At 45.1% G+C, this 11,721-nt stretch overlaps 1 protein-coding gene across 1 annotated transcript; it reads right to left on the reverse strand.

Annotated features, from left to right (window-relative positions):
- Nucleotides 1-2,618: 2,618 nt before the first annotated feature.
- Nucleotides 2,619-6,724, reverse strand: LOC136387979 (calcitonin gene-related peptide 2-like). The gene is made up of 4 exons (XM_066360065.1): nucleotides 6,611-6,724; nucleotides 6,456-6,550; nucleotides 5,171-5,284; nucleotides 2,619-2,751 (listed from the first exon to the last, which is right to left on the reverse strand). Exons 1-4 carry the CDS (start codon nucleotides 6,722-6,724, stop codon nucleotides 2,619-2,621), a joined length of 456 nt encoding a protein of 151 aa, XP_066216162.1.
- Nucleotides 6,725-11,721: the final 4,997 nt, after the last annotated feature.

Raw genomic sequence — 11,721 nt, forward strand, 5'->3', positions numbered from 1 at the left:
ATAGACATTGTAAAAATGTCAAAGATTGGCAAGGGGTAAGGAGAGGGAAGAATAAAAGGAACACAGAAGATTCAGGGTAGTTTAATGTCCTGTAGGATCCTATAATTATTATCAGAACAAGCCAGGATTTGACTTGACCTTTGCTGCAAACCCAATTACAAAGATAAGATCCAACTGGTAGAAGAGTGTCTTTAATCAAATTGCTAGCAACCAGAGGAGGTAGGGGGCTCACTGCATCCAAAGCCTGCCTTAGCAATCTCGGCTGACCGGCCAGTTTTGGGAGCTAGAAAATTTATTATAGAGCATGCAGTTAGTCACGTAGCAGTGCACAGGAGGTGGGAGTCTGGTTTCCAGATATGCCTCCCCAGAATGTCCTTCTGCTAATCTTCTTTCAGTGAGATTATCTCCAGAACAGCCAGGGTCTGGCATCTCTGGGAGTCAGCTGTGCCTCCGGGAAGTGTCCACAAGAGAGAATCCCTGCATCTGCAAAAGTGACTGCCTGCATTCTCCTTAGGAAACAAACTAAAGATTAAGATTTGTGATTTAAGCTTCTAGTTATCTACAGTGCGTTAATTCTTACCAGAAATTCTGTGACCAAACTCTTACAAGCAATTATTGTGATTTAACCCATTACATAATGATGGATATGCCATTACACCTATGTCCAAACCCATAGAATGTACTATAACAGGAGTGAACCCATAGGCAAACTATTGACTTTGGGTGACTGTGATGTGTTGATGTAGGTTCATCAGTTGTGACACTCACGTAGGTGATCCTAGTAGAAGAAACAAAACATATGTAAGGGAGAGAATATGAAGGACGTCTCTGTATCTTCCTCTCCATTTTGCTATGAAGCTAAAACTGCTCTACAAACCATAAAGTAACTTACAAAGATTGTTTGTACAGTGAAAAGAACTGGAGAAACCAAAGCTTTCCAACAGTTAATACTAAATACATACTAAAGCAGTGGTCCCCAACCTTTTTTGGACCACAGACTGGTTTAATGTCAGAAAATATTTTCACGGACCGGCCTTTAGGGTGGGACAGATAAATGTATCACATGACTGAAACAAGCATTAAGAGTGAGTCTTAGACAAATGTAACAGAGGAAATCTGGTCATTTTTAAAAAATAAAACATTCAGACTTAAATATAAATAAAACGGAAATAATGTAAGTTATTTATTCTTTCTCTGCAGAACCAGTTTTCTAAGACATTTTCAAAGGGGAGGGGGGAGAACAGAAGTGGCTGCCAAAGAGGGGCAGGAAGTGAACCCTGTTGGGGACTGTTTTGTCATCCTGCAGTTGACAGCATCACTATTATCAACAGTTATGGGCTATAGATCCCAGATTTGCTACCAGATAAGTCAATGATACATGGTGTCATATTTATTGAATACAGTATTAAATCCTTTTAAAAAGAGGCATGAATAAGAAATGATGACATCAGATCATTTACAGCAAAATGGTGGGATCTTGATAACATTATACGAAGTGAAATAAGTAAATCAGAAAAAAAACAAGAACTACATGATTCCATACATTGGTGGAACATAAAAACGAGACTAAGAGACATGGACAAGAGTGTGGTGGTTACCAGGGGTGGGGGGAGGGAGGACACAGGAGGGAGGGAGGGAGAGAGTTAGGGGGAGGGGGGAGGGGCACAGAGAAAACTAGATAGAGGGTGACGGAGGACAATCTGACTCTGGGCGAGGGGTATGCAACATAATTTAATGACAAGATAACCTAGACATGTTTTCTTTGAATATATGTACGCTGATTTATTAATGTCATCCCATTAACATTAATAAAAATTTATTTAAAAAAAAAAGAGGCATGATAGATAGCAGTAATGATTTTATTTTGCATTTAGCTTGAGATTCGTTCACATACAGAAGGTAGTTTTCAGTGTCAGAAAAGATACAAAGGTGTCTTCCACACTCTTTTTCCACAAGTCACTTTCATTATGAATTAAGAGAAGTAGTGATGACTTTCATCGTGACCTAAAGACAAAAGTATAGTGAATACAATTTGGTTATTTATTAATTGTGAGTCTCTTGATATCTGTTATCTCATTTAGTCTGTATATTAATGCTATCAGTACGTACTATAATTATCTGCAAATGAAGAAACTGAGGCTCAGAAAGTGTGTCTATCTCATGGTCATATAGGTAATAAAGGGAAAACACAGTTTTCAACCCCATGTGTGTGCTCTGAATTCAAATGTACTCAACATTGTAGTTTATACTCCAAAAGGACAGTGTCATTACCATTAAAATTCAAATACTAGCTAATCACAATTACAACTTCAGGGAACAGTGTTTTAAAGAAACAGAAGGCATACTTCCTAGCAGAAGATCACTGTGTCACAGGGAGATACTGAAAAAAACAGGAAAATTAACCCAAAGTATGATCTGTCAGTTATGGGGACTCTCTGTTCTCCAGAAACTGGAGTGAGCAAATTCTCCTGCAGATTTTTTTACTATATGGGCCCTGGGAGGTTTAGAGTACGCACTGCATCCCAGCAAGACCCAGTCATCCTCTTCCCATTCAACAATACAAGGCCAGTCACCTTCTTCCTGGAGCCTTTCACTGCTCAGGACTGAAGGTCCATCCATCAACGGCCCTTTTCTTTTATGTCCTCGCTATCAGATGTTTCTTCTCCTTTGTTTGCAGTTTTGTGCAGATAGTCCATAAGATTCCCTGTCGTGCAGGTGGCCAGTTTGCAATCCCTCTTCTGAGCAGTGGCGCTGAAGTAGGGTGGAGAAAGAGAATACTTGTTCGTGAGAGGTTGATGATACTGGTCAGGAGAGTCTACACCATGGGACCGGCATGTCAAAATTATTTCTCGGAGAGGCACCAATTAACCTTAATTCTTTAATCTAAACACAATTATTACAGCAGAAGAATCACAGGGCCTTTAAGGAAAATGCCACAATCCCTGGTCTTACACATTCTCAGTCGAGTTCACAAACCAAAACGAGAACTTGGTAACTGGCCGTGGAACAGAGAGCTGTAACAGCCAATCTTTCCTTTATAAACAAACTAAAAATCAGCCAAAGTTTATGAAACTATAGAGAATTATGACACCATGCCCAATTCATTTGCAAGAACTGTCTAGAGAACACATTCAATTCATGGGCATCACAAATTGCCCTGTATCACCAAGAACAGACAGACAGTTTGCAGCATCAAGTCCCGGAGGTGCTTACCTGCTCCTTAGCATAGCTGTTCTTACAACTTGTGTTTGCTCACAAAAAACACTCAACATGCCCATGTTCAGCTCTTCTGGGATTAAGCACAGATCCCTAAATCCATGAAGCCTGGGATATGGGCCAGATAACCACCTCAGCTTACAGTTATTTAGAGGGATACCTTTATTTCCTTTTTTTTTTTTTAATTTTTATTATTATTATTATTATTCATTTTAGAGAGGAGAGGGAGAGACAGAGGGAGAGAGAGAGAGGAGAGACAGAGAGAGAGAAGGGGGGGAGGAGCTGGAAGCATCAACTCCCATATGTGCCTTGACAAGGCAAGCCCAGGGTTTCGAACCGGTGACCTCAGCATTTTCAGGTCGACGCTTTATCCACTGCGCCACCACAGGTCAGGCGATATCTTTATTTCTAAATGACAAGCACATTCAGAAATAAGATTATGAACTCTACTATGATCTCTTCCTGGATGATCCTCTTCTGGCCTCTACATCTTGCTGTCTCTCTTCCCTCTGAGTTACCACATGTCCACTGCCATAACAACAGCCACTGATACCAGCACAGAGAGCAGCAAGAGAGGACTGCAAGCATCCAGTGTAGGAAAGAACCAAGAAAGGATATTAGAAGTAAAGCTGTGGGGTTAGTAAGTATCTTTGGTCATGCCAACAGAAAGGCAAGCTACTGGACATGACTGGTTTTTGTTTTTTTTTTTTAATTTATTCATTTTAGAGAGGAGAGAGAAAGAAAGGGGGGGAGAAGCAGGAAGGAACAACTCCCATATGTGCGTTGGCCAGACAGGCAGGGTTTTGAACCAGCGGCCTCAGCATTCCAGGTCGACGCTTTATCCATGGTGCCATCACAGGTCAGGTCCTGTTTTTTTGTTGTTGTTATAGTTGTTTTGACAGTTGTTTCGATCCCAATTCTAATTTGGGTGCACGAGTAAAACTTGTTGAGATCATGTGTGTAAATTCCTGGCAGACAGGTACTAAGGTTAACACACTGCTCAACTCTGCAGATGTCCAGGCAGCAGGGAAAAGACATGCCAGACAAACTATGACCAGGTGTGCCCCTGTGATTGTCACATAGAAGGTTACAGGAAGAGGTGGAAATTGGAGCTGGGCCGGAGGGGCAGGCAGGAGGGCAGCTCACACTTCCTCCATAGGAGAACTCAGACATTTGCACAGTCAGGGCAGTGTGATCCAGGGCTGTGGTGGAGAAGGAATAACCAGTCCTGGCTTTTCCTCATGCTGCTCAGGCCTTCATGCTCTGCAGAGAGGTTCTCAGGGCAGATGCAGGGGAAATTCATGCCTTTGCCTTTCTGTGCCAGGGTCAGAGCAGGGGCAGGTGTGTGCACCAATCTCACATGCTCCCTGCAACCCCATGACAACATATGCATGTCCACAGATTCTACACATGTAAAGGCCCCAGACTTACCTGAGACACTGTCAATGCATGCTATCCTTGGCAAGGCCTTTGGTTTCACCTTGGAAATGTTCGATATAGACTCCTTGCAAGTGTGACAAAATGTCATGTGCAAGTTAACATGAGGAGTTAACTTGTTAAATTTATTAGAAAAGTCATTAGGTATTCACTTCTCAAATTTCTAAAATGTCCTGAATTATATGTTGTTCATTGGCTGGTTTCACACTTACCAGTCTGAGCTCCTCCAATGCTAGGACTCCTCAGTGTTGCCAGACCTATTTCCAGAGTGAGTGATTTTATTCTTTCTCCAACAGCTTTAAGAAGTTAATATTTTTACATGTGGTCCAACTATAGTCTCTCCACCTGATCTCCATCTTCAGTGGCGCTCGAGAACAGCTTGACCTCATGCTGGGGTGAACAGTGACAGTGTGCTGGTCACCTAGCCAGCTGTGTTCTCTCCTCCTTCTCGGGATGTGCCTTCATGGCTATGACTGGGGGAGGGACAGCCCTGTGTTTGGCAGCTGCAGAACCTCACCTCCACTGCTCCTGCTCCTGCTCCTGCTCACGGGCCATCCTCTTCTCATGGTCCTTCATCGGTGCGCCCACAGGGAGGTCTCCTTTCTCCTCACTGAGTGAGGCAGGGTGTAGGCTGTTATTTCAGGAAGAACAGCAGAGAGGAAATAAGACCAATAGAGGCTCTGAGCTACTGCCTACCACCTCCCCGGATAAGCAGCCAGATTTTCTGGCTTCTGTCCCTTTGCCATTATATGTAGCCAACCCAACTTCCAGTGCCCAGGGCATGAGGCCAATGCCTTTCAAAAACTTTGCTTCACCAGGAGTTGGGCTCTGGCCTGGAACTAGATCATATAGGCTTATAAAAATGTATGGTTAGACTTTCAGCAATTTTATGAGCTTAGTGTTAAATATAGATATTATTAAAATTAAATGATGAAATTGAAGTTAAATCTGAAACATGTTTCAGTTTACTTAATATTTGTATGAGGACATGAAACTATTTTCATAGATCACATATTAAATTTAATTGAAACAGGCTCTGGCTGGTGAGCTCAGTGGTAGAGCATTAGCCTGACATGTTTAGGTCTCGGTTTTGATTCCCAGTCAGGGCACATGGGAAAGCACCCATTTGCTTCTTCACCTCTCCCCTTCTCACTTCTCTCTCTCTCTCTCTTTCTCTCTCTCTCTCTTTCTCTCTCTCTCTCTCTCTTTCTCTCTCTGTCTTCTTCTCTTGCAGCCATGGCTTGATTGGAGTGAGTTGGCCCCAGGCACTTAAGGATGGCTCCATGACTTCCACCTCAGGCTCTAAAATAGCTCAATTGCTGAGCAATGGAGCAATGGCCAAAGATGGGCAGAGTATCGCCCCCTTGTGGGCTTTCCAGGGTAGGGGATTCCAGTAGGGGAGCATGCGGGAGTCTCTCTGCCTCCAATCCTCTCACCAAAAAAATAAAACTAAAAAAATTTATTAGAAAAGTCATTAGGTATTCACTTCTCAATGTATGCTTGAAATAGATAGGTGTGTTTCATATACAAATAGATGGTAGAAAAGAATGAAAGCATTCTGTGAGGCTCAAAGAGATGTATGAAATTTACAATGAGTGTATGGTATGTCTAATTTCTATTTCTAAATTGTGTATGACACATCTGTGTATCATAAAAACATATATGCTGGTTTACATATGTACATAACACCCACATGCCCCCAGAGTAGTTGTTAAACTTTCAGCACACCACAGTTCAGACCTGGCATTGTTTGATCCCAGGCCCAGTGGGAGGGGGGTGGGCTCCTAGCAGGGCTGTCTTACCTGAATGCTGATGCCTGGAGGAGACCTGCCTGGTACAGCACCAACATGCTAAGAGCCAAGAACGAGGAGAACTTCAGGCAGCCCATGATGCCTCTCTGCAAGTGAAGAAGGATGTCAACACGTGCAGTAGTTCAAAGTTCTGTGAGCCCACAGACCTGGCTCCGGTGCTTCATGTAACTTCCCAGCATCATGGCTCCAACCTGGGCACTTTTTCTCTTCAACATTCTTTCCTCACGGGCAAACAGACTGCTGAAGGGTCTGGCCGACATGGAGCACACATTCTATTCTAAATTGGAATGGTGATGCCCCTTTGAATCTGGGTGAGGAGGGTAAGCTTGTGCCCTCACACGCCATGCTCTTTCCATAATGCAACCACAGCTGCACGACCTGTGTGGAGCATTTGCCAAAGTGGCCAGGTATGTGGGGGAATGTAGGTAGAGAGGGAATATCTCTGCTGTTGGAATCTCTGAGACTCTGAAGATTAAATTCTGCTGTGCTGTTCTGCCCACTAAAAGAGACCCCTGTATTGACTAAGCTTAGCAGAGTCTTTAGTTGCGATCCAGGACTTAAACTGGGACAAAGGGCACTCAGACCTCAGGACCGGAGCTTGCTGTATAGGGGTGATGCCCTGGGTTATTGTACATATGTGCCTCTCAGTTGTGCTGACACAGATTCTGAACTGAGTTCCCAGGGACCACTGGGGACCAGACCAAATCCATGAGTGCACAGTCCTCAGAAAGTTCATCCTGCGCCCTGCTCAGAGATCAGTCTAAGCACATGTACAGTAAGAGACAGCAAGACTAGGGCCCGGATCTGAATGTAAAGAGTGAAGCCAGAAGTCTCCAAACTGCAAGTGTTTAGTGTTAGCTGGGGTAGCAGTCTTAGATGAATTGAAGACTCACAGAGTTTGTTGTGATGAAGAGACCCAGATAGAAGTAAATAGAAACTCTGAGACTGACAGATCAACCAAGAGATAGCACAATGGAGAGACAGATGGGAGAGCAAGAGATAGACTGACTTACCTACAAAGAATTCTCAGGTCTCACCTGATAGCAGTGGCTTACAGTGGAGCCAGTGATGGCAGTTGTAGTGGAGTTGGTTGAGTTTAGGTCAGATGATGGTACTGCCGAACCAGCAGAGACACTCCCAATGGACAGTGGCCTCCTAGCACCAGAGGCAGCTCTTATTCCTACAGCTCTGATCTGGGTGGTGCAGGAGCAACCAATAAGGGGACAAATTTGTGTCTAAAACGGAAATGTCATGCAGTTGCTGGACTGGAATATCCAGCAGGACCATCTCACTTTATTTGCATTGAGATCACTGATGGACCTGTGTTGGGTTGTGATGTTGAAAGCCACTGAAAAACACTCTAAAAGTGAGCTGGATTTTGGTGAATGTTTGGTGTTATGGTAAATTTCACCCGTTCAGTTTCGTGTGTTTTGAACGTGCATCCCACTCCATCCCTAGCCATGTGGTCTTGTAGGTCAGAGTCCAAGGTCTCAAGGACTACTTGCTCCCCCAAGTCAGTCCTCCAGTCCCCATTCAGTTAGGGGTTAGAGGATTAATTCTTTTTTGTGACAGAGAGAGAAACAGAGAGAGGGACAGATCGAGACAAACAGACAGGAGGGGAGAGAGTTGAGAAGCATCAATTCTTTTTTGCAGCTCTTTGGTCTCCTTAGTTATTCATTCATTGCTTTCTCATGTGTGCCTTGATGGGGAGGTTGGGGGGGCTGCAGCAAAATGAGTGATTCCTTGCTCAAGCCAGTGATCTTGGGCTAAAGCCAGCAACCTTGGGCTTCAAGCCAGTGACCTTTGGGCTCAAGCTGAGGATTCTGCGCTCAAGATGGAGACATGGAGTTTTGACCCTGGGTCCTCCATGTCCCAGTCCTACTCTCTATCTACTGTGCCACTGCCCCATCAGGCGAGAGAATGAGAGGATTAATTTTTAACAGGGTTGGTTCCGGGTCCCATTAGGGTGTTTAACTCAGGCAGCTGGAATCACCCACAGTGCAGTGGGGTTTGTGAGAACAAGAAGTGGAGGTGGGAGCAAGAACTATGTTAGATGGAACTCAATTCTGGCTAAGCATAATCCAGGCAGTGGGATTATGGGCACTTTGTAACTTTTCAGGGCTCAATATAAAATTGATCCTTACCAAGGGTTAATTTACCAAGGGTAAATAAATTCTGCAATTCTAATTATACTTGGATTTTTTTTTCAATTGACCCAGGAAAGTTTAGTTGACCCAAGCAGTACATTTGATGGCGGTTCAATTGATCTGTGCTGTTCCTGGACCAGCACTGTTGAAACATATGTTGTTCAAGGATCAAAACCGAGGTTAGGAATTCGAGTATGCGTTGGTCCCCTGTAGGTATTTGTGGCTATTTGACTGCACACAAGGTCTATGCCTAGTGGTGGGAATCAACTGGTTCACCAGGTTTCAGCAGAATTTACACCTAAATTTTTGTTGAGTTCGGTTGTTAAAATGGCACTTGTTATCAGAGTTCTATCAAAGGTGGGCGCCAAGGCAGCTGCCCAATGTGGAGGTCACAAATTTACATTCTTTACTCTTTTTTAACATTCATATGTGCAACAGTGTATTCTAGGCGCTCGTTTTAATGCTCATTCCCTCAATAGGTAAAAAAATTGCAAGCGAGGATGCCTATTAAGAAGCAATATGAAAATATCTTTAAATAACAGTTTTGTTGGGTTTTTTGGGGGGGGGGTCAGGTATTGTTTAATATTTTTTTCATAAATATTTTAAAACTCTTCCTTATAGCATAATCTAGTTTTGTGTGCCTCCTTTATTGTTCTTACTTAAGTGTTATATGCATGAAATAATAAATTACCTTTTGGTATATCATTGTTTATACTTAAAACGGTCAATAGGGCCTGACCTGTGGTGGCGCAGTGGATAAAGCATCGACCTAGAACGCTGAGGTCACTGGTTCAAAACCCTGGGCTTGCCTGGTCAAGGCACTTATGAGAGTTGATGCTTCTGGCTCCTCCCTCCCCCTTCTCTCTTTCTCTCTCTCTCTCTCTCTCTCTCTCTCTCTCTCTCTCTCACACTCTCTCTCCTCTCTAAAAATTAATAAAAGAAAAATTTAAAAAAAAAAAACGGTCAATAGGGCAGAGAACCGGTTGTCATTTGAATCACACCACTGTCTATGCCCCTAACCACATTGTTCAACAGGTATCAGTATTAATCTTTGATATGAGAACTGTTTTTCCCATCTTCAGGGAATTATGTCATTAAACCATGACCCTTTCCCTTAGCTACGTCAGGGTGTGGTAAAGCTCCTGGTCTATATAGGGGATTCCTAAAGACCATGATAGATAGTGTGGAATTTCCCCAACTGACCTGGCTGTCTGAACTCGTGCTGAGTGGTCCATCACGTGGGTAGAAAGGGCCAATGACCGGCTGGGTCTAAGCGGGAAGGGGCAAAGCATAGATGCTTCCTCAGTTTTGAAGCAACCTTAGTACTCCCACTTTCTACACCACTGCCCCCTAACCCTTATACCCTTATTCATTTCTTATCGCTCAGCTGACTGCTGGAGTCATACCATATGCACAATTGCCTTTTTCACCGACAGACATTTGCCAAGGTGTCCCAGTGGCGCGCGGTTCTGCACTTGCACCTGCGTCTCCCACACTACTGTTCACTAGAGAGCAGGGCGGGCTTGACGGAGATAAAAAGTCCCTACAGGGACGAAACTCATAGTCACCTCCAGTCATACTATTCCACTCATATAAACTCACTCTCGTCCACAAACACATGCCCACTCCTCAAAGCACTGTCACTACTAAGAATAACACGTGCACTCAAGGATATCCGTCCTGGTTCACGCAGAATTATGCCCCAAGCCGGCCTCAGAGTCTCTCGTAGGGTCAGTCATATCCACCCATCTGTTGATGGTGACCTGTTCCTGTCATACCTGTCCTCATTCACAAGAATAAGTGTGCCACATAACCCCCAAATATGCAGCACCTCGACCCTCTCACACCCTGCACAACCGGTTCCAGGACCCCTTCTCATGAGTTTTTTGCTCCATGCCCATCTGGAAAGTCCTGGACCCTGAGTTGTTGCTCTTAGTCAGTAGAGCGTAGAGAATGGAACTTCTCACTGTCCAGGGGACTTCCGGGTCTGAGCACGCCGTTTGCCAATGTAGTGTCTCCCAGTGAGGAAACCTCAAAAGTATCCGGGGCTTTGAGAGAACAGACAAGTACCCCCAACTAAGCGGTTCCCAGGCAGAGAGAAATAGCGCCATGTGTGCTGTGAATGGCTTCCACCACCGGATGGTCCTCACCCTACTCCTCACTGTGCAGTAGCCTCAATAATTCCTACAACGTACCTGCTTGCCCACATCGCTTTCCTTCCAGGTTGGTGGCCTCCTTGCTGGGGACTCCAACCTCCCAACATGCCCTTTTAAACTCCCCTCTTTCTTAACTGATGGGGCTCCACCGCCAAGACAGTAAAAGCTTGGAGGTGGCAGCAGGGTGTGTGCAACTCAGTCTCCGCAGGTACACTGGCGGCAGGGGAAGTGGGATGCATGAACTGTTCTGAGAACGCAGGTGCGCCGTCAAGTACACAGGGAGAAAAGGCGAGGGAAGCAAATGACCCACAGGGTTCAGAATGTGGGATCCTGCCCTGGCCGGTTGGCTCAGCGGTAGAGCGTCGGCCTAGCGTGCGGAGGACCCGGGTTCGATTCCCGGCCAGGGCACACAGGAGAAGCGCCCATTTGCTTCTCCACTCCTCCGCCGCACTTTCCTCTCTGTCTCTCTCTTCCCCTCCCGCAGCCAAGGCTCCATTGGAGCAAAGATGGCCCAGGCGCTGGGGATGGCTCTGTGGCCTCTGCCTCAGGCGCTAGAGTGGCTCTGGTTGCAACATGGCGACCCCCAGGATGGGCAGAGCATCGCCCCCTGGTGGGCAGAGCGTCGCCCCTGGTGGGCGTGCCGGGTGGATCCCGGTTGGGCGCATGCGGGAGTCTGTCTGTCTCTCCCTGTTTCCAGCTTCAGAAAAATGAAAAAAAAAAAAAAGAAAGAAAGAAAAAAAAAAAGAATGTGGGATCCTGGGCTCAGTGTGTCCTGGAGCTAGAAGCAGATAGCCAGTGCTAAGCTCTATTCTTGTGTTTGGCGGCCCAGTGCTTTGAATACTGAGCCCTAGCCAAACTTTCTGTTTAGAAGTGCAGGACCAGATTGGCAAAGGCGGCAGGCATAGTGGAGAGTGTGTAGTGTGGAAATTGGGCTCTGTCCTTTGTGGATGTTGT

The sequence above is a fragment of the Saccopteryx leptura genome, chromosome 1 (assembly GCF_036850995.1).
Source record: "Saccopteryx leptura isolate mSacLep1 chromosome 1, mSacLep1_pri_phased_curated, whole genome shotgun sequence".
NCBI lineage: Eukaryota > Metazoa > Chordata > Mammalia > Chiroptera > Emballonuridae > Saccopteryx > Saccopteryx leptura.